The 27304-nt window shown below is 44.7% G+C and overlaps 1 protein-coding gene across 5 annotated transcripts in view; it reads right to left on the bottom strand.

Moving 5' to 3' along the window:
* Positions 1 to 27304, bottom strand: part of LOC126260812 (homeobox protein homothorax) — a 1061772-nt gene that overhangs the window by 176556 nt on the left and 857912 nt on the right. For all 5 annotated transcript variants that reach the window (XM_049958185.1, XM_049958184.1, XM_049958182.1 and 2 more), the window contains one exon: positions 13171 to 13247. In XM_049958185.1, coding sequence (XP_049814142.1) covers positions 13171 to 13247 — 77 coding nt within the window. The remainder of the gene's footprint in view (positions 1 to 13170; positions 13248 to 27304) is intronic.

The following is a 27304-nucleotide window of genomic DNA, read 5'->3' on the forward strand; positions in this document are numbered from 1 at the left end:
TTAACAGACTGCAGTTTGTATGATATAAAAATACGCTTCTTCCCATTGAACATAGGCATATTGCTGCACGTCAGAGACATACACTGCTGTCCGCAGCTCGTGGTCGTGCGGTAGCGTTCTCGCTTCCAGCGCCCGGGTTCCCAGGTTCGATTCCCGGCGGGGTCAGGGATATTCTCTGCCTAGTGATGACTAGGTGTTGTGTGATGTCCTTAGGTTAGTTAGGTTTAAGAAGTTCTAAGTTCTAGGGGACTGATGACCACAGATGTTAAGTGCCATAGTGCTCAGAGCCATTTGAACCATTTAGACATACACTGTTCCTGGATAATTATTGTTGCTCTATTATAAAGTAATTTTCTCTCGTGGCTATACGTTAGATTGCAGTACTAAACTACGTATCAATATACGGGGAAATATAGCTCAACAGTAACTCCAGGAGGGAAATCAGTACCAGTAGTGAATACTGGAGGGAAGACAGTTGCAACAATCAATACATGTAGCAAACAATTTTCCAAAAATCGATAAATGAGAGAAGCCAGTTTTAACAATCGATACCTAAAGTAACCCAGTTCCAGTAATCAACAAATGTCGGGAAGTAAGTGTAAGAATCGATACATGACAAACAGATTATAACAAGCGATTCCTCAGTAAAAACATATGTCCAAAACCTCTAACACTCAACACGCTAAGGTTAAAATAATTCAGGAAAACCATCACGTTGCTTTCACCTTTTAATCTTTGGAAAATTTAGATGTTCTTATAATTCGCAGTATTCCGGAATCATGAAATGGCTATCTGATTTGTGCTGATCGCCGTAATGTGCAGAGCCAACAAGTGATTCTAGTGTATACCCTCAGATCCTCCTGTGGCTTTTGAACAGAATCGCGAAGACACCGGCCTGCAGCAGAGCTGAGCTGAGCTGGCTCATCATATCTAATCTGTGCGCAGCTCCAGCTCCAGCCCCAGCTCTGGAGCTCCGCTCTGCCCTCTGCGGCACAATCTGGAGCGCGGCCGGCGGCGTGATTGGCGCCGGCGGCCAGCGGACAGCAATCGCGCGCGCTGTAGCGGCCGCCCATCGCAATCAGCGCGACACGGCCTCAATCAAAACTCCCTCGCGTCATGCCGGCAGGCTCCCCCGTCTCGACCACAGCGCAGTGTCAGGACGGCACGCGCTCTCTTCTCAATACGAACAGGATTGAGAAAGGCGAAAGTAATGAGTAATAGGTATGAGATTAGCGATAAATTTAACATTATAGTTGACAAGCGTGAAGTAGGCCAAATGGAGGTATTCTGCTACTCTGGAAATAAAAACTGCGTGACAGACGAAGCAGGGAGGTTATAAGAAGCAGACTAACACGGGCAGAGTGACTTTTAAGATAAGAAATGATCTGATTCTCAGTCCAGAATCGACGAGGAAAGGACTCTATGGAAAACTCTCACAAGAAGAATGGACAGCATGATAGGATATGTGCTGACACAACAGAGAATAACTTTAACAGTATTGGTGACAGCTGTAAGCGGTGGGAAGAGAGAAAAATTTAGGGGAAGGCAGAGATTGGAATATATAGAACATATAATTGAGGATACGATACGACATTGTAGTGCCTGTGTTATTCTAAATTACTGTTTAAAGTCCCTTCCGACACGCATGAATATCCATAATGGATGAATGAATACAAGTTGTAGACACATGGTTGGCGGCATATGGATGTTTGGGTCTGGTGGTGAGTCTTGCTCGGGTAGCCGAAAGGTAAGGCGACCGCTCACGATAAGCAGGAAATGCGGCTTCGAGTCCCGGTCCAGCATAGATTTTCATTGTCGCCATTCCATTCTACAGCTGATAGTAGTTTATAATCGCAACTGCGAATACATTTCACGTATAACAGGGAAAGTTGAATTTAAGAGCTACTCTGCCATTAAAAAAACGATGATATGAATTTATATCCACTGATTCGGAGATGTTCCACAATTAGGGCTGCTGCAGGATTTTCCGCCTCTCTTAAATGCGCTGTGTAATATGCATAGTCATGGCTCTGAGCACTACAGGACTTAACATCTGTGGTCATCAGTCCCCTAGAACTTAGAACTAGTTAAACCTAACTAACCTAAGGACATCACACACAACCATGCCCGAGGCAGGATTCGAACCTGCGACCGTAGCGGTCACGCGGCTCCAGACTGAAGCGCCTAGAACCGCACGGCCACACCGGCCGGCTATATGCATAGTCATTCCTACCACAATGACTATGTGAGTAAAACCCTATTTTGTGAATAAACTTAAGAATTATGAAGAATGAAATGAATAAGTAGACTGCTGAAATGCAGTTCCGTCAGTGGCGTCGTACCAAAAGGTCTTCTGTTATTAAATTTATCTGGTTTCACGCCAACTAATTATTACGGATGAGAAGGTGGAAATTCCGAAACTGGAGAAATAGTCATAGACCATTTAGAAAACAATAACCATATAAGCCGTCAAGTCAAAGTCATTTTAGAGCATTATGTTTTGAGTCAAATGTTTTCCTTTTGTAACGTTTTACAATGTTTTGATAGGTGACGGATAATGAGGGAAGATCATGTAATAACATTTATCAGTGAGGTCATTAAAGAAAAAATTGTTTTCTATAACGATGCACCTAATGGTAAAAATCGTTTCTCGCTCTAATGCTCTGATGCGGATACAGACATTTTCCATTTTTCAGGTGCTTAATCGAAAGTATTTCTGAGACAATAAAAAAAGAACAGAAGTTATTCACCACGTTCATGAGTGACAACCATTCACCCGTGTTGCAAAGTACAAAAATATAATTTTAGTTAGTCTGTGTTTGAGAATATTTCTTTTTAAAATACGGAACAAGTTAGATTTGGTGAGTCGAGAGGTAAGTGAGGAATCTCAGTTTGATGGTGGTCTTCTTTTTTGGGACATACAGAAAATCATAAAATCTACAATGTTGCTGTTACAGATGGAAATGCTTTGTTTACGGGTAAAGTTGCTCGCGTATTGAGTAAGTAGCTGACTGGGTAGATCACTTATTCAACCGCAAAGGAGCGAGGGCGTAGGATCTGCAATAGAAGACTGTTTGTGTAGTGGCTTTCAGACATTTGCTGATGATCCCCACCGACAAATTTAGTGAAATACTCATGAAGCTAAACTCGTACGGTTCCATCATATAACCTAAAGTATGTCCTTGTGTGAGTCTGTGGCTCAGTTAATAAGTATCAGACTACAGATCCAAAGGCCCGATCCCAGAATTTTTTCTGCCACCGATATCTTCTTTCACCTTTGGCGAAGATTGATATACGCGGAAAACGCCGATTAGCAAGGTAGTTCGTAATACGCGTTAAACAGCAGGCCTTCCTGTAGCTGGCTGGATAACTCAGGATGAAGGAAAGCAAGGGCGTACCACTGCAAATAGGGCTATGCCTGGTTAAGCACTGTGCTCTTCAAATCGACCCTCGGGTTATGTATAGGTTTACCGTATCTTAGTAGCTGACGGTACCTAACCATCCATCACGGCCAAGCTTATCAGTTAGCTAATGTCTTTAACATTGACTAAATTTCTAGTAGAGCTGGTTTCACCCCAGCAGTGTTGAAAGCACTTGGATACTATTCAGTTTCGAGACCGATGATGATGTAAGGGTGTAACTGGAAAAAATGATCCATCGCAGTGAGTGACAAATGGATTGACCTGCTGTGCGATGAGAGGACAACAGTGGCGCAGACAGTAGCAGCCTCTGAAGGGACCGAGAATTGTGTAGCGGGCAGCCAGGTAGGCGGCTGTTTAGGAAGACGTGAGGCTGGGCACGGCGTTATCCGCAAGGCATCGCGCCAGCCTAGGGCAGCGCTGTTGACAGCGCTAATCCCGGCCTGTCGGCTAATCCCTTTGAATTGCAAAACCAACTGGCGGCCGCGATACAAGGCGCAGATAACGGCCGGGCTATCGGGTGGCAGGCGGCTCGCCGCGTCGTGACAGCGCGATCAGGTCGCCGCCGATATCCTATCCGCACCGCCCTCGCCACCGACGCACCACCTTCCCCTCGTGTCGAAACCACTAGACTAATTCACATCGTACGGACACTCTTGCGTCTACCGACGACCGAAAATTCTTCAAGCTAGCAGGCTACTTACACCGTAAATCTTATCCTCTCAGTATACATCATTCATACTTTTGTAGATATGTGGGGAAGAAAGGAAGATGACTGTTCAAAACCATGACGACGATGAGACCATTAGAGGCGGAGCACAACCTCGGATTAGAGAAAGGCTCCAACCTTCTGAGAGACATTTGCCTTCAGTGACACAGAACCGAAATTTGGATTACTGCACACTGATTTGAACCGCATCCTTCCGAAGGCGAATCCAGTGTCTCACCACTACGCTACCTTGCTCTGTGTGTTACATGTACGAGGACAATTCCGAAAGTAACATCCGATCGGTCACACCACAGTGTAAATGAAAGATGTTTTATTTGCAACAGTCTGTAGCGCTGTCCAGCTACTTCTCCAAACAGTCGCCGCTCCGAGTGAGAGGTATGTCGCTGCTCTGTATCAACTTTCCAATATCCTCGTCACAGAAAGAAGCCACCAGTGCTTTTGCCAATTCTCTACGCTGATCTGCAGCTTATTTGTCTGTGCCAAAATGTTGTCTTCATAGCCAAAGGTTCATGTGAGCAGAGATGAAACTCAGAGGGAGCCAAATCGGGGGTGAATTGAGGGTGAGCAAACACATCTCATCGAAAACAATGCAGGAGTGTCCTCATTTCCCCTGCAGAGTGCAGCCTACAGTTGTCATGAAGAAGGAAATGCATGACAGTTACGTTGTGTGGGCTGCATGAAATCAGGCGAAATCTCCCATAGGCACTCACACTTGGCGGGAGAGACTATTTCCCAGGCATCTTTACGTGCAAGCTGTACGCTCAGAGCTGAAAAGAGTGACGTGATGCGATCGACGGGCATATTAGAGACTGCCCAACACACTTATGCAAAGCTTCATCGGATTTTAACTGTGGTTTCCATTTTGCGACCTATCGGACATCACTTGCCGAATAGCTCTCGTACATAGTCCGACCAAGCGGGGCGTGTGCGTGCGCGTTAGCGCGTGCGAATGAAACTAATGGAAAATCTGAACATTTCGCCGTTTTATTTTGGCAAAATCGAAACTTTATAGCTTTATTCTGTCTGTCTTATTCCTCCTCTCCATAATCCGAATGAAAGAATAAGGTGCAAAGGAGACATCGGCAACTTACAACTACAGCAATTCCATGATACCTGGCTCTCGAAACCGTGCGAACACGTTGCTTGTAGTAGCCTCATCTGCTGCCGATTCGTTCATCTGAAGGTAGGGACGCAATTAAGGACGGGGCACAGTTAAGGAAGGATGGTGAAGGAAATCGGCCGCGCCCTTTGAAAGCAACCATCCCAGTAATTACCTTAAGGGCATTAACGATCTAGGGAAGTCACGGAAAATCTAAATTAGGATGGACGAACGGGGATTTGAACCGTCGTCCTCCCGAATGCAAGTCCAGCGTGCTAATCACTATGCTGCCTCACTTATTTGGTTCATCTGAATGACGTCTTACACTGAATACACGATCTAAACGGTAATTGTTTACAAACGTACCACAGTGTATGTGAAGTCGAGTTGAACAAATGTATACATGACACCTACGGTCTGTCAAGCCGAGTAACAGCTCCAAACTGGGTTACAAAACCCACGTAGGATACAGGGCATGTGTGCCACGTGAGATTTTGGCTAAAATCGTCTTTGAATATTAAAAATCCCCTGCACTAGCTAATACAAAATGTAAAATTGATGTTTGTGTAACATTTATCTCAAAATATTGTTAACTTTAACAACACAAAATTAACAACTGAATCGATTCGTTTGGTCTCCTTAGTGAGATACTACTATTACTATGCTTGTAAAGGTTTAGTTTAAATCGAACTGCAAACATGTGACGAAGTCTCTTTTTCTTTCGTTTCTCTCATGAAAAAGTTTAAATCAATAATGCTAACGAAATAATCCAATAAGCCGGTGGCGTAAGACAGCGGGAGAATATGGAAATGTAGCTTCGATGGTTTTGTAGGCCACTTTGAGGTCATTTTCTGATTAGATAGATCGCAAGTATCATGCATCAAATTGCTCATTTCGACTTCTCCTACATCACAACAATAACTGTAAACATTTATCGTTTATACCCTGTATAGCTACCAACGAGGGAATATCGTATCTTTACGGTCAAAATTAACAGACGGTATGAGATCCCGAATTGAGTATTATGAGATAAGGAATCAAAGGCCGGGAATGAGTATTTCAGTTGTTACGAGGTCTTGAATGACCAGTTCGTGTAAAGCACGTGTCTGTAAACTGTTTATGTTTCTTACGAAACATTTTCTTTTTGCACAAACTTAAAAAAAAAAAAATCTTCCATCTGTGATGCGTCCACAGTGAAGTTTACTACTATATAATATAGACTTCATGACTATTTTGATGAAAATGGAGTATTACTCCTTAGAGGAACTGGCAGAAAGCATTTAATGTGTGGTGCAGCATTATATATAGTTAGGAGAGCAGAACGGATGTTCAAATGGCTCTGAGCATTATGGGACTTAACTTCTTTTTGGTCATCAGTCCCCTAGAACATAGAACTACTTAAACCTAACTAACCTAAGGACATCACACAATCCATGCCCGAGGCAGGATTCGAACCTGCGACCGTAGCCGTCGCGCGGTTCCAGACTGTAGCGCCTAGAACCGCTCGGCCACTCCGGCCGGCGCAGAACGGATGTACCGAAAAAAAGTCATCGTTAGTGCAAGAAATATGTCGTTGTGGATAAAAGTTGTGATAAACTGGGTCGTTTAAGGCACAAGGAATTGTTCACACAGGAAATTTTAGGAGTGTGGAAGAATATTAATGAATAAATATGCCGTAATCTTTACAGTGAAATGCTTGCTCCAAAGGATAGAGTGCGAAGAATACTCGAGGAGGATCAATTACACTTCTAATATAAACATGGAACCGAAAGCTTAGTTCTGTCAAATGATACATATTTCGAGCTTGGGTATTATTTGCCCATGGAATATTTGGAGAGGTGACTCATTGGCGGTGTATCGTCTTTAGATAACCAGCTCCCGGCCGCACTGTAGTGGACCAGAATAACCTCCGGTGTTGTCATCAAAAGCCTGCAAAAGGCGACCACTCTGATGCCGCTACGACATAGCGGTGAAAACAGCCGGTAGAGTCAACTGTTACTGAAAGCTTCGGTGAGAATTCCTGCCACATCCGAGTGTCTACTCCGATTACGACGTATGTTAAATACCAGATGTGTAAACTTTGCATTTGTACATGTGGGACTCCTCCGGATCACCAGCGAGCGCGATTCTTGCCAGAGTGTGAATGTTGGCAGCCGTGGGGTCTCGTCGGCAGCAAGTGGTGCGGCGCCCCCGCCGCACACCCTTTTCCCTCGGCCGGCGACCAGGAATCGCCATTTTCAGCAAATAATCTCATTTGGGCGCCATTGTTTTCCCCCGGCCTCGCCCTCTCGCTCGCAACAACCCGGCAGCCGCTGGGGACGCGCGGGGAAGGGGAGCAGATCTAATTAGCACGGAAAGCTGATCGGTAATTACTACGATTAATCAATCCGTTTTCCATTTATGTGCCGGCTGTAGCCGGGAGCGGGAGTGCTGCAGCCAGCAGCCAGCGAGCGCCGCCCGCTACACGCTGGCGCAATTGTCGGCTGCATAATGCCGGCACACGCGTCCGCTGTCCGAGCTTCGCTCTCCGTTCACTTCTCCGTCTAACGTTCGCTGCGAGTCCATGCAAATCCCCGACATTCTAACTGGGGCGGCTGCTGAAATGCCATGCTCGAGCTTGTTTTCGGTGCACATTTACATCTAAAATTCTAAACGATTACGTCTACATGATTACTCAACAATTCTCACTAACTGTTTGGTATATGGTTGGTTCAAATGGCTCTGAGCACTATGGGACTCAACTGCTGAGGTTATTAGTCCCCTAGAACTTAGAACTAGTTAAACCTAACTAACCTAAGGACATCACAAACATCCATGCCCGAGGCAGGATTCGAACCTGCGACCCTAGCGGTCTTGCGGTTCCAGACTGCAGCGCCTTTAACCGCACGGCCACTTCGGCCGGCAACTGTTTGGTATAATCAGTATACTGATGGAGATATAAATGCATTATGCAAACTGAAAATGGGATGAATTGAAGAACACGTTTTGGCATAAATAAGGATATAAATAAAGGGGTTAGTTGATGCTTTTCTTCGATCATATGAATCCACATCCATGAAGCTCAACTACCATTCAGAGGCACACAACTGTTGTTCAAAATGGCTCTAAGCACTATGGGACTTAACATCTGAGGTCATCAGTCCCCTCGACTTAGACTGAACTAACCTAAGGACATCACACACAGCCATGCCCGAGGCAGGATTCGAACATGCGACCGTAGCAGCAGCGCGGTTCTGGACTGAAGCGCCTTGAACCGCTCGGCCAGAGTGGCCGGCACAATTGTTGTTTTTGGGGGAGGAGACCAGACAGCGAGGTCATCGGTCTCATCGGATCAGGGAAGGACGGAGAAGGAAGTCGGCCGTGCCCTCTCAAAGGAACCATCCCGGCATCTGCCTGGAGTGATTTAGAGAAATCAAGGAAAACCTAAATCAGGATGGCCGGACGCGGGTTTGAACCGTCGTCCTCCCGAATGCGAGTCCACCTCGCTCACACACAATTGTAGAATTTGCTAAAAAAATCTTTTTTTAGCTTAAAAGATGCTTTGAACCTTCTAAAAATGAGGTAAAGAATCTAATCACCGAAAAAATATTGCTCAATGGAATTCCGAGCTCCTCCTCTAGCGCCTGGAATAAACCGAAACGGTCTTCGTGTAATGCTTGGATACAGTTAGAAGCATTTCACAACAATAATATCTTACTTGGCGTCAGCATGCGTTAATATGTGTACGAAAAAAAATCGTCTCTAACCTTGATTTTTGCTTACAGTTTTGACTTCCGATAGTGGACTTGTTCTATACAGTTTTGTCTTTCAAGTACGAATGTGTGGTAAGAATGTGTTCTTTGGCGGGAAAAACACAAAAATATCGTATCCAACGCGTAGTCGATGCAGTATGTCATCGAAGCGTCGAATGACTAGGTATGAGGCTGAGAGTCATTCGGAAGAAATGAGTGCCTCTGCTACGAAATTGAAAGACAGTAACCAAGATTATGATGTGAATTACGGATTGAGTTATAGGATTATAACCTTTGTTGCCGTTTTCTCTGTTGGTTCTCAACACGTGAAATGTGAGACGTGCAGTGCCGACATCTCGTTGCTAGAACGAAGTCCTCAAGACCTAGGCTTCATAATATCTACTGATTGTCGAAACTCCCCAGAAGTTGTTACACGAAATATAAAGTTTGTACGGAACATAACATGAAATCAACCGTCGAATCGCCGGCACAATACACCTACTTGGAGTAGGGCTAAACGGAACTGTAAAGTTTTATGCTTTCACGGAACTGCCACTATCGGTATTTCAATCGTTCTATGATAAAATAGTTAATGCAATTTAGATCGCAACGGTCGAAGTATGACAGGACAGTCAAGTCTACAACACATTTCAAAACTTCAGATGCATCTTTATTGAAATATGATTTTTCAAACTTTGAAATGACATTTCAAAGTGAACCACTTAGGTGATTTGCGATTAGTTAATTTAAACTCCTAGTTATTAAAATATGAGTTTTCTTTTTTTGGTGAAAATTGAAGGACTTTTTTAAACACTTTCCAATTAACCAAAAATATCACTTCTGAAATCGCCTACATTGTTGTAATTTTGTCGGTGAAGTTCAGTTTCATCCAGTACAGGGCGACGGAAAATTCTGGCACTTTGGACTCCAAATGGTGATTTCTTGCGTACTTGTAATACATCTCTCTCAGATACAAACTTCCACCGCGTGCATACTTCTGTTAGAAAACTGACGCAAGAGAATTTTTATTGGGCCATTCCAGATCAATTGGATCTACTTTATGAATCATCCCGATCTGACCATCTTCCATTAGAATGAAATTTGGTGAAAATGTTCCCTGGGGAATATAACGCAGTTTGGCTAAATTTGGCATTGGTGGGAATTGTGGGGGAAACGGGAGGAGGCTGCTAAAAATTGTAGATAGAGACGGAGAGATGACTACAGCAAGCAGTTTCAAATTGATGCAGGTTGCAGTAGTTACTGGGGGATGAAGAGGCTTGCACAGGATAGACTAATATGGGCAGGTGCATGATACCACCCTTCGGGCTGAAGATCGCAACAGCAAGAGGCAAAAGTAGCTCACACTAGCTGATTTAAAAAAACAGTTAACGAAGTATTTAAAGCCTCTGCAAATGACTCCAGTATGACAGAACGTTAGGCACAGAAAAATGCTTGCGATTACTTAAACACCTAAAATTAACAAGCATGTAAATACCATCCATGTATCCTGCACTGCAGGATTATTTTTACTTATTACAGCTGGCTGGTTTCGACAGATAAAAGTGTTTGTATCTGGAAATAAAAGAATGTGTGTATCCTCTCCTTCGTAACGGTATTTTTCAAATTTGTTATAATTTTTAGATTATTTTCTAAAAAAAAAAAAAAAAGACATCGAATAGTATTGTAGAATTACGTATCATGTCTTCGAGTTTGAAAACAAATAGTGAACACGTGGTTTTGTATGCGGGAAACACCTCGCAATCCAAGTAAAGAACACATTCACACAGCTCATATAGAGATATTTCATACTGTACAAAGCAAAGCAATTAGAGGATACACGATTCACTAGCGCTCGCGCGCGCGCGCGAGCGTGTGTGTGTGTGTGTGTGTGTGTGTGTGTGTGTGTGTGTGTGTGTGTGTGTGTGTGTGTGTTTTACGCATATTTACTACCTACGTCTTCTGATCTAAGCCACCTCAAACTAAGTCCCAACGTACGTAGTTGTATAAGATTCAAATAAGACACATAAATGTGAACCCACATAATAGGAAAACAACGTCACAAGAAACGAATGTCAGGCACCAAGGACAGCAATGTCACGGACCGAACTGTTATATCCAGATAAAAGACAGTTGGGACTCGTGTGATAAATCAAGAGTGCCTGGTAATTTGTCTCCAGTTTTAATGACGTGGTTTTAATTTTAAGGAAAATGCCGAAAGTCACACAAAAATATGCATTTTTAACTTTAAAATGTTCCTTTTCTGTCTTGGATGTAATGAATACGTCTGATACAAAACGGATTCCGCGCTAACGTGAGGCTAAACAGTTTGGGAGCAGCTGCCGCCGTACCACAATAACACACACTCGGGTCAGTGAACCCGTAGGCCTGAAGTTTGCAACGGAAAACTTTATTTAAAGGGTGAGCTGGCTTAAGTCTGTTGTCACTCTGATGGCGACGTTTTCGTCTGCGAAGTATTTCGCCCCAAAGTTCATAAGATTTGCGAGACCCGCCTCCTATACAGGATATTCGCCTGAATTTATTTCGTCGTCTAATAATACGCACAAAGGACGGCGGCGCCTATGAGTGGGTACATTTCACGATAATATACGCCACGGCGGGGACAGTGGGCAGTAATTAGCAGAACCGGCCGGTCGGTAGTGTTGAAACACGGCTGCTGGAATATATGTCCTGACTCTGAGTCACTGCCGCAGGAATTCTGCGGATTCCCGGACACCGTCGCGCATGGACATTTTAATACTGACATGTCCGGCCAATATTTATGCTCAGCAAGACAACTTTCGCCGCTGGACTATGAGCAATGTGTTATACTGCGAAGTGGTGTAATAAATGGCTTAAGACGCTCCCATCAGGTATTTCGCACTTAACGACCGCTGTGCAGATACAAGGAGGGATGTAAAGGAGCCATATTCATTTGATAAATACGCAACCACCTCCCACAGTTTAATATTTTTAACACTATTTTTTAGAGTCGAGAGGCGAAGCTGCGATGGGTAACAGAAAATATCATTTTCATTACTTTATTTCACGGCAGTGTACAAAAGTAGATGCACGAAGTGTCACTGGTAACGCAGCAAGTTATTTGGCTTTGATAATGTTTCGATTGGCATAGACTTAAGCTCGTTATGCGAAACGAATGAGGATCTGCCTTCATATCCATGATTTTGAAACTGCGAGAGAGTTGTACAGGAAATAATTGTAAAAAACTTATATAGTTAGCAGAAAACAGTCACTGTTGCTGATCCTTGAATCAAAATATTTAATTCACAACATAATAGAGTTTAATTTTAAGTTTGCCTCGTCTTTAGCGAAATAAGCATATGAACGTGTGCAAACCTGACAACCTCTTCAGCCTTGTCAACAGCCTTATTAGAGGACATAACTGAAAATTATCGAAGACATCTTAGGCTGCGTGGGAGAAACAAAAAAACACAGGAATCGAAGACACTAATTGCACCTTGTACGGTAATTACAATGACACTTGTGTTTGACAAGGCATATTTATAGATCAACAAAATTTCCACATTCAAGAAATGCTGGCCTAACAAATATACTCATTACGTAATCCAATATCTGGTAATTTGTCATCACAAAACTGCAATCAATCTAGAAAAACTGTGAATAGCTAAATGACATTCTCGGGACGAAGTTGATTTTTAGATGTTTCAATACAGTGAAAGGAATAGTAAGAATTCTCATTCTGGCAGCATACAACAAATGTATAAACAGTGAAATAAACAACTTTTTTTACAAGAGAACAGGAACGTACCTCAGAGCAACGGGATAATGCATGAGAAACTGTGCACTGTGCATAAATGATGCGTTATCTTTTTGTAGTGGAAGTTATGGTCGTCTGTAGTTGCATTAGCAGCCAATGAAACGAGTTCTAAAGCCCGCAGTCTATGGACTACGTGCTGGTCGTTGCTTCCAACTTCACACTGTATTTCCCTCAGTGCTACATCAGCTGACCCTGCCCACTTTGTCATACAGCCAATTAATATCCCTAAAAATTCAAAACTCACAAACTAAGATTTCCATGTTTATTCAACCTAAACTTCGACGAAACTTCCCTTCTCGACCATACATTAAGCCCGTTACACTGAAATGGTTCACTCTTAAAGCTACTTTACAGAGTTAACAATGATACAGCAGAAAACCGTTTGCGCTACTCACCAGTTATTCACTTGCAGGATCGTTAACCCCGTATCCTGCGCCAGCTGCTTTTTCTGGTCTTCCGAAGGGTACGGATGCTGCAATCAAAAGATGAAACAACAGTCAGTCACGTGGTTCACTAGTTGTCTGCAGATGCTATTGCTATCCCATTGCGGGTGGCGAAGCGAACAACCGCGCCGCAGTACAGCAGCAGGAGGAGGAGGAGGAGGAGGAGGAGGAGAGAGAGAGAGAGAGAGAGAGAGAAGAGCGAATAATAATGGACGGGCGCGAAGCAGGAAGCTACGAGAGTAGGCGAGGTGCAAGGATAACGAGCCAGCAGCCGCGGCACGACAATGATCGCTGTAATTACAGAGACTCGTGGGAACGACGCGACGCACAGAATGCCCCGCGTGCCAATAGAAACGAGATACGGCGAAACCGGACACCTGGCCAAAATCAAAAGCTTCCTCGCATAAAATAAACGGTTTAAGTTACGGGCTGGAATAATAGAAAGCTGCCGGTGAGGAGCGAGAGCGAGAGAGAGAGAGAGAGAGAGAGAGAGAGAGAGAGAGAGAGAGAGGCGATGCGGAAGGAGAGGATCGGCGCTCCTTTCTTCGAGGCACCTCCCATTCTTCGCGTTCTGTCCTTTTTCTTTCGCGTGGAGTGCGGGCCCGCTTGACGCAGATGCTGATTGACAAGGCGGAGAGAGAACAGGTGTCCCTGCCCGACCTCCAGAATCGACTACGGATGCCCGTGGGGCGGGTGACGGGGGCGGTGGCACGGCGGCGGCAGCGGAGGCGGGCGGGGTTCCTAATGGAAGTAGTCGCCCACATACGGATCCAATTTCCACAAATTTAAGTGCAGCGGCGAAGGCAGCAGTGGCGGCGACCACTGGCGGCTTCGCATACAAGAGCTGAAGTGGGTAATGAAGCAATTACTTCCCCCTGCAGAAGCAATCATGGTAATTGTTTGGAGGGAGAGCGAGGCGCGGCGGGCTTAGCGAACCCCTGCCGCCGCCTCTGCGAAAACAAGGCGGAGGCCATCGGTGGCTGACCGGGGCAACCTCTCCCCCCCCCCCCCCCCCCGGACGGCGTCACCCCCAGTCACCACTGTGCCTTGAGACCCTTCTGGACGGGCTGCAGATCTCCGCACAATCACATCTGCCACGCACTTCTCCCCACATGTGATTTCTAACCTCTGGTTACTCGGATTCTGCTACCTCCGTGAGCATTGTATCTACAACTGTATGTGAGTGAAACAAATACCGGGTGCTACATTTCTGTCGATAACCCACATTGGTAGAACCTACTGATTACTGTCCTGTTGAGTGAATTCTGGGAATGGATAAATGACTTAATTTTTGAGCGGATCACCGAGCTGTCTCCGCACATTCATTCATATTCCTGATAAAGACCAGACTGATCAATAAACTACGAACTTATCATCCATCGATATCACAAAGCATGCACACAGCCCCAAAGCCTCCGGCTCACTGTCACATAAAATACATGCGATGGCTATTTCTTTAGGTCCCTTCGGTCGCGAAATGGGATCCACAGTGAAAATCAAAAATGCTTTATTTGCAGTATTTAGCTACACCTTCAGCTATTTCTCTTTATAGCCGCCCTGCAGCTCGATGGCTATGCTAAAATGCTATCCTCATAGCCAGCGTTTCAGGTGAGAAAAGAGATGAGAATCTGAGGGAGCCATGTCCTGGCTGTATGGTCGGTGATCAATCACTTCCCATCGAAAATGCAGCAAGAGCGTCGCTGTTGCATCTGTGTGACCGAGTACTGTCATGAAGGAGGACAAGGTGACACTTCTCTTCGCTCGTTGTACATGGCCCTTCCTAGACGATTTTCTCGAATCGCCTGATCCACTTGCTGAACAAGATCATCGGTTAGCACCACCTGCATCACGAACGTATGTACGTCTTGCTACAAAGTTCTTGCACCATAACAGCACTTTGCTGTCATTCACGACGGTTACTTTGTATGACCAGCATTGAAATCAGGAGGAACCCCTCAGCATGTAGATCTCTACTGAGACCATGAACTCCACAACCGACGGGAGGTTCTTTTGTTCTAGGCATATTTACTGCAGGTGCTCACTTTGCCCTCAAAACTGAAAAGTGCACCGTGACACGATCGACAGGCATACTATAGACACCGCTCTATACATCTGCATAAAACTTCATCGGATTTTCACTCTCCTTTTTATTTCACAGCCAATTGAACCTCGAAAAAAAAAAACATAGCCCTCGTAATATTTTAATCTATTGTAGGCAACGTGCTCCCCTTAAGAAATACATTCCTGAATACAGAAACAGATCATGTCATCTCGTAAAGTGCGATCTTAGAATGCAATTAGTATGCACAAAGGGTTGAAAAGTACCAAGAGAACATTCGTGTTTGATTCGTAATAATGAGAAGCATCAAACCTATGCTGTAAAATACGCCAGGTCTGAAAATTGTACTTAAATTGAAGTTTATGTGGAGGGATAGCGTGGTGCAGGATAAATCTATTATGTTGTTGTACATTATTGTTGAGAACGATACAGTATGATACAGCTTTGAATTGCATATCACAGGCGCTAAATTTTACTAACATGAAACTGACGCAGGAAGAAAGGAAATACCTAGCCGCCATGACTACCATCATTATTATGACGTTATGGTTCGGGGTAACAGATCTAAAGCTCTAGAGACGAACATTCCGAAAGGAGTGGGGCATCAAGTAAGGAAAGACATTATCGTTTCTATGGAAGATCGGTGACGTTGAGATGGTATACGACGAAGTACTACAGCCGGAATGTACTGATACTGTCACAATATGAAATTTATATTGTCGGGAACAAAATAAACTCTGAACACTAAACACACGCTGAGATAATCTGATAACTGTACAAACAGCTTTTGTTACTAACAGTGTATCATAAGATTCGAATTCAGCAAAATTAGCATACACACTACTATGTCGTCAGTAATACAGTGTGCCGCAGGAGGAATGGTCGACATTCAGGGATATGACAGGAACTCTCTTTCAAAGGAGAAACTTCTAATGTACATACGCCCTATTCCTAATGGTTTCCGAGCCAGAGCGCATTTAATATACATTTGTTTATGGGCTAATGGAGCGCACGTATGTGTCTTATCTACCAAATCTCTTTGACGTTTTATTGTAGTCCAGTGTACCTCGTAGCTTTCAACCTCCTTGTTCGAGATTTCTTTTCGTCACTGAACTAGGTCTCTCAACGAGCAGTTGTACATGGTTTGTTCTGAATGTAGTTCAAAGCTTTCCGAGTGCATGAGAGAACCATCCGTTAAATGTATAATTGTGTTGGTACACGCGCAGGCTGAAATACCACGCATCTCCACTGACGAAGAATGTGCAGAGTGTGTGTGTGTGTGTGTGTGTGTGTGTGTGTGTGTGTGTGTGTGTGTGTGTGTGTGGCTTCGGCTTCTGTAATGGTAGTGCTCTTGCTGCTGTCAAAGAATACCGTCGATGCTTTCCAACACATCGAATTTAAGAGTGTAGAGGATTTTCCAGAGTTTTCAGCACATTGCGTGAAACACATAATCTTCCAAGTTCCCGTATTTCATTTCAACGTGCAGTTTAACAACATGTACAGGAACAGCACCTCGTTGTTGAAAGGCTGCAGCGTAGTCCTACTACCGTAACACTGCGACTTTCTGCACGTATCAGTGTTCAACCAGCCAATATATGGCGAATGTTATGTATTCATACTTTGTAAGACACATATTGCAATTGTTAACGACTATTGTACATGTGTAAACCTAAAACTGTATTGAATATACAGAAAATAAGTAACAGTTTGTCATATCCCGGAATACTGACCGTTCCTCCTAGGAAGTCCTGTATAATACAACCTGTTTACTGTGGAGGATATGGTGTTAGATGTCTTAAGTACGCTGGACTGACGTTTCATGATGCACGTGCGATCGAAACTGTTACTAAATGAAAGTAAAAGCACAACCAACGGCTTATATCGATTAATAAGTTTTAAAAAATTTTACCATCTGTGGGTTACCACATACATAAAACCTACAAACTGAGTAGTTTATACGAGCATATTTCGGATCATTAAATGTGAAACAGCGTGTTTCGCTCGGAAATCTATTAGCATCCATACCGCCCGGGAGCTAAGTTGTATGCAAACCTGGTTTGTTAGAGTCTTAGCGAGTGTTAAAGAGAAGAGTTGCTCTATGTAACAAGCCGCGTCATTGCACGGCCAGTAATAGCAATAACTGCAAGAATAACGAGCGACAACAGTTGAAAGGCTGGGCTGTACTGGGAATGTCCCTTCCGCCACGCGACGGCGCCGCCCCGTCGGCCGCCGCCCACGGCTTGGGGCGGCAAGCTAGGCGGCGGTTCCCACGGCGAAAGCATTGTGGGCAGGGCGGCAGGGCGGCGGGGCGTGGCTGCAGCCGTCGTGGCTAACTGACGCACCTCGCGACAAAGGGCAAAGGGCACGCGTCTGCCTCTGCGACTCCTAATGGGCGTGAATCACAGAGGCGGTGGTGCAGGCGACGACTGTGATTACCTGTATATGCTCACCCCTCGCAGTGGCAGCTGCAGTCTGCCGATTTCAAATTGGCTTCAAAGTAAAGCCTATCCATCGAGACCGAAACGAGTCCAAGAACAATGTCAGTCAGAACAATGCGTAACGTAGCACTTCAACAATGAAAATTAATGCACATGGCTGGCCGCTGTTGCCGAGCCGTTCTAGGCGCTTCAGTCCGGAACCGCGCTGCTGCTACGGTCGCAGGTTCGAATCCAGCCTCGGCCACAGATGTCTGTGATGTCCTTAGGTTAGTTAGGTTTGAGTAGTTCTAAGTCTAGGGAACTGGTGACCTCAGATGTTAAGTCTCATATTGCTTAGAGCCATTTGATCCATTTCTGATGCACATGGGTGTTAGAAGAGAGAAACTTGAAAACCAATTTCTCGACGACGTCGCTACAACCAGATTACAGACACGTATATACCAGGAAAAAACACAAATACTACCTTTTCGGAGGAACCACTCAGTCGCGAGAACGGCTTGGAGAAACAGAGGATAACAGGAAATCCTGATACCTAGATCAGAGTGCATCCACATTCTCGCCAGGTACGAGTCCACTGTCTTAGCAATTTCACCATATTTCGGATCAGTAGAACGTTATGATCGGATTCAAATATCAATCAATGGATTAAAGATTTCAACACCACAGTGCTTTATCAGACGCGTTTCTACTGGTGATGGTTTGTTCCCTCGCTTTTCCCTAACTTCACAACTGACTTACCAGCCATGTTTAAGGGGGCCTAAAGTTTAACGTGAACTCCCAACCGTAGTGGAACTAGGCGCAGGTGGGAGAACCAATTAGTGACAGAAAAATTACTAGTACCGATCGAGAGCTGAACCCCGCACCTTTCGATTTTCAGCCTTGCACCCATTCAGCCAATTGTATGCATGTGATAGATGGTACCATTTGTTTATAGGTGTGTAAATTAGCCGTATCTCTTCATCTACGGAGTTTATGGAGAAGAACGCTTGTGATCTACAATTTCCACATCTACATATGTAATCCGCATGGTGGTGCGTACATTGTACCACTACTAACCATTCCTCTACCTATCCTACTCGCAAATGGACCAACGGAAAAGCGACTGTCTATATGCTTACGCAAGAGCCCTAATTTCTCTTACTTCGTCTTCGAGGTCTTTATTGGAGATGTGTGTTGCTGGCAGTGGAATAGTTCTGCTGCCAGCGGCAAATGTTTGTTCTCTGCACGTTCTCAATAGTGTCTCGCGAAAAGAACATCGCCTTCTGTACAGGAATTCCCATCTGGATTCAAGGAGTATTTCTGTAAAACTCGTCTGTTGATTAAACCTACGAATCTAGCGACAAGCCTCTGAATTGCTTCGATGTCTTACATTACTCCTGCCTGGTAGAGGTCCGAAGTACTGGAAAAGGACTCAAGAACGGTTCGCACAAGTGTTACACAAGCGCTTTCAGGAGGACGACGGTTCAAATCCCCGTCCGGCCACCCAGATGTAGGTTTTACGCGATTGCCGTAAATCGCCAAAGCAAACGCCGGCAGGGTTGGTTTGAAAGGGAACGGCCGATGTCCTTCCCTATTCTTCACAAATCCGAGCTTGTGCTCCGTCTCTAATGATCTCGTTGTCGACGAGACATTAAACATTAATCTTTCTTCCTTTTTTCCTTTCATGACGTCTCGATGACGTAACATTGTAAGTGAGGTAAGGGTTAAGTACTTCGGCGGTTTCGACGCAATACAGATAACGCCAAAAGACAGGATAACGTTGTTGAATAACAATGTGTGACGTTAACAGAAGCGTTGGTAAGAATAGCAACAGGCAACAAAATACCCCTCCTCCCCCCTCCTTACACACACACACACACACACACAATGAATGCGTGACAGGAGGGGCGGCGGGGGGGGGGGGAGGGAGGGACGGAGAGAGGGAGGAAGGAAGAGAGAGAGACAGAGAGAGAGGGGGGGGGGGGAATGTAATACGTAACAGAGACCTTAAAGAGAAATGCTAGTATTTATACATTTAACGCTATCTGCTCCGCTAGAAGAGGAACGTAACTTCTGCAAGATGTCGGTTCTCCTCGTCGGGCGTTACTATTTCAGCGCGGCTGCTTTGTGCCGTTGAGCCCATCCCCCGCTGCTTTAATATTTGAAGGCGCAGCTCACCCCGGAACGAATGTGCCGTGCTGATAAATCGCTTCCGAGAATGCCTTTGACTCGCGGCCTCGGATTTGTAAACAATCTCAGAGGGACGGGGAACGATTGGCAAGGAAGCGGGGTCGACCTCTTGGGGGAAGAATGCGACCTGCCTTAGTTACCAGCAAAACAAACCCCGAGGGAGGGGCGACTTTGTTGGTCACTCTCACCACTGAAGTAATACTTCTGTTGACCATAGCAACGCGTGACACTATGGCGTCATTACTTTTCTGTCTCTTATAACATTAGAGGAGTACTCTGACGGTGTATGTAAAGTATACTCGATATTTGGGTAGCTATCCATTTTGGGCAAATAGTAACCGAATAAGACGACACTGTGGTTACGCCTCTTCTCGCATTCGGCGGGAACGGAGTTCGAATCCTCACCTGTTAGTCCAGATTATGTTTTCCTTTCTCCCCTACATCGCTTAAGCCGAATCCCGGACTCAGTGCTTGAAACTGACACGACCAGTCGCGTATGTTCCGTATATCTTAATTTCGTCGCCTGCGGAAAATCGTGGTTGACTCCAAATAGCTTAAAGGAAAGTACTTCACTCTTATTTCAGCCTTCTAAAAACCAGATATCCTCCATTTCTCGAGTTTAGTCACATTCAGTTCGTTACTCAAAAACAGATGCACAGAAATTTATTCATACTATATATATTCCTAAGTTCTGTTTTCCAGTTTTTGCTAGGATTGCTACAGATCTTGTCCATGATTTGAATAGTAACAGTGATTTTACTTACGCCATAGTTAAACTTGTTCTTCTCACACACTATTACTTCAACAACAATCGAAAACTCGTTATTTCTAACATTTTCTATTTGGTTTCGGTCTATATCTAATGACAGCAAGATGACTGGTATACACCATCACATTTTATATTCAGTAAGAGGTTAGTCTGCATTTCTCTTCTTGTACATTTAATGGACGACTTCTGCAGTTATTAACCACTCTTCTTCTTTTGTCGTCCAAAAATAATAATAAGATAGAAAATATTCCGCTTCAGTCCGTTAGAGCATACATTTATGCTCTTCTTTGGTCCAAGAACATGAGTTTTTATTACGGAAATTGATTTTGACAGCCTAGTAGAATACGTGCGTGCATACAGCCCGTCCCACAGAAACGTACTGCATCTGTCTGAAGACAGGAAAACAGAACCCACGGAGGATTGCATGAAGACCACAAAAATAATTGTGGCCGTGACGAGAGGATTTATTTTGTTTTGTACACAACGTTAATGTGATCTATTAAATTACCTAGGCCCGACTTACTGATTGACAGTGTGCTTTTTTTTTGGTCAATATTTCTGGTTAGAGTCCAGACAGCGAGTTCACATAACAGAGAAACTCGCTGCACCTGAAGAATATGGCTGAATCGGTCGTCGAAATATTGTGCATAAAATTGAGGAAGACAAATCGGGACAACACTAAGCACACTGTTAACACCTATATTGTATTCCTAATTAAGACTTCAATAAGGACTGAATAAACATCAGTACAATTTTATTATAATTTACATAAGGTTTTGAGAAACAAAAAAAAAACATGCCACTTATTTTCCTTCACATTTGTATGAGTGATGTTGCTCGAATTCTCTTCATGTTGCAACAAAAGGTATAATCTACGGAGATAAACAAAAATCGTTACGGTTCGTACATGGAACGACACACCTGAAGATGGGATCTGCTGCCGAAACGCTGCAGCCAATATATATTCATAATAGATAGTGGATGAATGGGAGCGAGTACACTCGATTTTTGCTGTTTGTGAAAGTCAGAAATCGGTGAACTCAATTGCCGGGGCGCTGTGGAGGTAACGTGCGATTAGGAAGACTTGTCCCGCAAAGAATGCGATGTATTTGCAGGAAAGTTTTAACTGGAGGCGCGCATCGATTTCTGAAGTAGCTGGATGCAGGGACTGACGGCGAAGTCTCGGAGGCAGGTCCCGCGCGGCGGAGCGCTTCCGCAGGTCTGGCCGGGCACAGCCGGTATCGCGGCTGTCGATACACGTCACGCCGCCGAGAGCAGAGCCTCGCCAAATCCCTGGGCGTCGCGCAGAGCCCGCCACAAAAGGACGCGGCGAGCGGCAGGTGCGTCGCCAGATAGCGGCGCGGAACGGCGCCGATTTTCCGAGACGAAACAAACACGCCGGGCCGAGCGGGGCAGGCCGCCCGGCGCTATCGGGGCCCGCGTAATCCGTCAATACGAGGGGGTGCAGTCACCCGACCCGGCGCGGCCAGCCTACATATGCGACACCGCGTGTTTTTGTGTGCGCTCGGATTAGGCCGGTAAGATAACATTTGGACAAAAGTTATTACTCGAGGGATTAGCAGCCTTCCAGTGCAAAAGGCTTAATCCCGTCCCGTCTGCCCTGCTCTGTTTCTGCGCAAGCGGGGCCCCCCTCCCCCTCCACCCCCCCCCCCTATCCACCCCACGCACCCCGTGCCCTAACGCAGTCGTAGCGCACAGCTGGGCCTCTTTCTGTGTCCCACACACTCGCCTGCCCAAATGAGTATACACATACTCGCGTACATGCAAATACGTGGACAGGCACACAGATGACCAGTCGCACTTTTTCCTGCACACGTTATCTTCACAAGCGCCAGCTAATCCACTTATCTCCTGTGCCGAGCGACTCGCACCGGTATTTGGAAACGTTTCATAACGATAACCTATAGCAACGATCTCTCTCTCTCTCTCTCTCTCTCTCTCTCTCTCTCTCTCTAACCCCGTCCTGTGTTGCCAGGCTCAGTCCCAAAGGCTCCGGCCGGTATTTACTATGCGCTGCTCGGGATTATTTATATATCAATCTGTGTTATTACGTTAATCTTCTTGTCGGAGATCGCCGGTCGCGGATTAAAAAGGGCCCCCGGGAGTGAAAAGGGCGCCAAAAGTCGCGACATAAACGCGCATTTGTGTCGAGACGTCCGTCTACTGAGCTGCAGCCGAGCCGCCTGCACTGATTGGCTTGCAGCGGGCAGACTGATTGATTGATTGATTGACTGATCGATCCATCGACCGTGTGACCGTCGCTGCGATACATCATTGTGAGGGGGGGTAATGTGCACACGCCTGCCGCTTTCCGGCGATTCGTCACACTAAGTAGCTCTTGACGGATATCGGCACACGGTAGCGAAACGCGACGCAGCTTGTTCCATGTTACTGTTTGTGCAGTTAAAAAAAAGACAAAAAGGTCATCTGACTGTGTGCCCTGTCAGTGTGTGAAAGGATGATGTTTGCGGAACAGCGTTTCCTTCAGTCTGCAGATTTACAGAAGCTGGCGACGTGAGCACTATCAAAGTTGTTTTACAGTGACGCACTCAAACGTGGAGCTGAACATGAAGGCTACGTTGCTGATGTGACAAAATAACGCCGTAACACTTTTACATCCAATGTCTGAGAAGAGGGTAAGACAATATTAGGAAATGTGTCCACGAAAGGCGGCTCTTGTACATTTGTATGAGCAGTGTTACATCGCATCAAGTATAATGGAAAGTGACGGGATATTGGCTGCCTATAGGACTTGCAGTCTTTTCGGTACTGTCGGCAATGTTTCCGTTTTCAAGTAGGCAGTCACTTCGCACAAAGTGAAAATGTGCTGAAGATTTTGAAACAAGATATCTAATAACAGAATTATATACTGACTAAAAAGCATGATGAATATCATGCCTTTTTTCAACGCTTTCACGAAAATTACGCATTCAGGTGGGAATAATTAAAACTTTCTTGGGTTTACTCTAAAAATTATCTGTGATCATTAGACTAACACGGATTAGTCAGTGAGCTACAACTACATTCGCTGGCATTGTTGCGCGCCCGCCCAGGCTTCCAACATTTCTTCACTGTATTGTTGTTTGAAAGGTTGGTTACAGAACGAGGTATACTTATTTATTTATTTATTTATTGCTATATACATGCAATGTATATGTTTATATGACAGGTGATGACTACAAAATTTTCATTAGTTAGTGAATTATGTAAACACTTGTCTCTTTGCCAGTTCTGATTCCTAATATAATAAGTGATTAGAGACAAAAACAGATAAACAATATATCAAAATAGCATATAAATAAAAGTATTCCCATTAAATTAGAGAAAATTTGACAGTAAAAAGGTATTGGTTTAAAACTGTATTTTTATGTTAACGCACGCAGTATTCACTGAATAACGAAGAGAGAGGAATGAAAGAAGACGCCTTCATCGATCCGAGTATATAGACAAACAGAGTAAACAAAAGAGGAATTGTTTGTTCGCGTTTAAAATGTTTACGCGGACATTAAATGGAATTTAAACACCAGTCTCAACTACCAATACAACATACATATGCAAGAGCCGCGAAATTGGTGGTCACGATTTTGAACACAATATTTAGAAATGAGCAGTGAAACGGAAGCTGTAACGATCTGTTGCTTTTTTTAAGACCTGTAATGGTAGACATTCCGCAGTTTCAAGAATTTGTATCCCAGCTCACAACACAGTCAATATGTTCTTCAAGGATATTACACAAACAACTTGCTATGGCAACAGCGGCTTCAAAATTAAATAATGAGACATTGTAGGTAAGGTTTTGTGTTTGACAGTAGTTGACAGGTAGGCATTCACATGCCGCATTTATTTCAGAAAGGCATTTAAACGCGAAAATAAGAGGTATTATACATAAAATATATACAGGGTGAGTCGAAAAGGGCTTTATTACTTTGAAATGATACATAACTTTTTTGAGATAACTTACAGAATCGGTAGGGTTGGTCATTTTGCAGCAAACAAACTCAAGTTCCATTCACACAGTGCATCAGCAGCCCGCTCATCCACCATGAGGGCCAGCGTAGTGCACAGTTAAAATGGCTACTTTCACAGGGACGGAGTGTGCTCGCTGTGTGTTTTGCTTTCATGAAACGAACTCTACAACAACTATTCGGCGTAAATTACGCATCTAATAAGCTAAAGAACCTCCAAGGTGGCCTACAAGAACTTTGTTGATACAGGTTGTTCTCTGCAACAGGATAAATCACCACGTCGCCCGTGTATTGATGATTATGTCTAACGGGTTAGGGAGAGACTTGCCCACAGTCCACAAAAATAGGTGCGACATGCGTCTCGCGAGATTCGTATTCCACAAAAGACTGTTTGGCGAGTACTGTGAGAAATTTAGACTTGAAACCATACAGGTTCACAATCGTGTAGTCCATTAGTGATACAGATAAGATTGCTCTTAGAGAACCGCGAAAATGTTGCATCGGATTGAGGACGATAAGACGTTCCTGAGTACAGCAATCTTTAGCGATGAGACAACATTTCATATCATTGACATTGTGAACACCCAGAGCTGCAGAATATGAGGCAAGGAAAACCACTTGCAACACTGGAACATGTTCGTAACATGCCCAGTGTTAATGTGTTTCGTTCCCTCATAAAACTGAAACTTTAGGGCCCTTTCTTCTTCATAGAGAGGATATGCTTGAAAGCTTTTTTAATTCCACTTATGGTTTACTACCAGCAAGACGACGCACCACCAGATATCCTAGATAACAAGTTCCCAGGTCGGTGGATTGGCTGTGAAAGGATATTCGCACGGCCACCTCGCATCCCAGGCTTGACACAATTGCATTTCTTTCTCTGGAGTTTCGTTAACAGCCACATACGTTGTAAGTAGGCTGTTTTGGTTTTTATGTTGCTAACGCCACGTAGCGCTATATATGAAAATCACTGGCTGTGCTTTGTGAAGGCTGTGGTTGATTTGCATTGTTGGAGTATATGCTATTGTAGTGTTGGGCAGTTGGCTGTTAACAGCGCGTAGCGTTGCGCAGTTGGTGGTGAGCCGCCAGCAGTGGTGGATGTGGGGAGAGAGATGGCGGAATTTTGAGGGCGGACGTGTGTCCATCAGAAAGAGTAAATTTGTAATTTTGGATATCATGGACTGATATATATATTATGACTTTTCAACACTATTAAGGTAAATACATTGTTTGTTCTCTATCAAAATCTTTCATTTGCTAAATATGCCTATCAGTAGTTTGAATCTTTATTTAGCTGGCAGTAGGGGCGCTCGCTGTATTGCAGTAGTTCGAGTAAATGGTTCAAATGGCTCTGAGCACTATGGGACTTAACATCTGTGGTCATCAGTCCCCTAGAACTTAGAACTACTTAAACCTAACTAACCTAAGGACATCACACACATCCATGCCCGAGGCAGGATTCGAACCTGCAACCGCAGCAGTCGCGCGGTTCCGGACTGTACGCCTTAACCGCAAGACCACCGCGGCCGGCCAGTAGTTCGAGTAACGAAGATTTTTGTGAGGTAAGTGATTTGTGAAACGCATAGGTTAATGTTAGTCAGGGCCATTCTCTTGTAGGGATTATTGAAAGTCACATTGCGTTGCGATAAAAATATTGGCTGTCAGTTTAGTGTTGATCAGAATAGGTAAAGAGCGAAATGTCTGAGTACGTTCAGTTCTGCTCAGCTGTTTGAAAATCAAATAATGTAAGAGGTTTATCAGCACAGTAATTCATTAATTTTTCTAAGGGGACGTTTCAACGTGTTCCACGCCTACCGCCGGCCGCTGGTGGCCGAGCGGTTCTGGCGCTACAGTCTGGAACCGCGCGACCGCTACGGTCGCAGGTTCGAATCCTGCCTGGGGCATGGATGTGTGTGTTGTCCTTAGGTTAGTTAGGTTTAAGTAGTTCTAAGTTCTAGGGGACTTATGACCTCAGCAGTTGAGTCCCATAGTGCTCAGAGCCATTTGAACCACGCCTACCAAACAACTCAGCCGACCTAAAAAGTTGAAAATACGCTAGCGTTGCACAAATTAGCCTGATTTGTTGCAACGAGTGTGGGAAGAAATTGATTACCGATGGGATGTTTGCCGCATCACAAATGGTAGTCAAATGGAACCAAAATGATACTTGACACAATTATGTGAAACTAGAGGTTGTTTGCCACAAAGTGACAAATCTACCGATTCTGATACTGATCTCGATAAATTTCTATATCATTTCGAAGTTATTAAGTTATTTCTGATTAGGACCAGGAAGAGTCGCAAAATTTTATTACATACGAAAATTTCCATTTTTTGGGCCCTCGTAACGTCCAGGTCCCCGTAACTCGATGTAATGAATTGCCAGAGGCGATCTCCTCGTGTCACGCTATCGACGCTTTCTGGCACCCAGCAGTGCGCCCCTGCGACGTAGAGTAGCCCGCGACGCGCCGGAATCTCCTTCCCGACGACGGCCGGCGGCGGCGGCTGCGGCGGACCGCGGGGTCATTAATAACGCGCGCTAATTGTGACAGTGCACAGCAGCTATCATCATCATTACCCGGCGGCGCGTCTCCTCGCCGGCAGCGGTAATTAGCGGGCCGGGCGGACGCAAATACAAAAGGACACGGCGGGCCGGGAGACGTGG

The sequence above is a fragment of the Schistocerca nitens genome, chromosome 5 (genome assembly GCF_023898315.1).
Source record: "Schistocerca nitens isolate TAMUIC-IGC-003100 chromosome 5, iqSchNite1.1, whole genome shotgun sequence".
NCBI classification, from domain to species: domain Eukaryota; kingdom Metazoa; phylum Arthropoda; class Insecta; order Orthoptera; family Acrididae; genus Schistocerca; species Schistocerca nitens.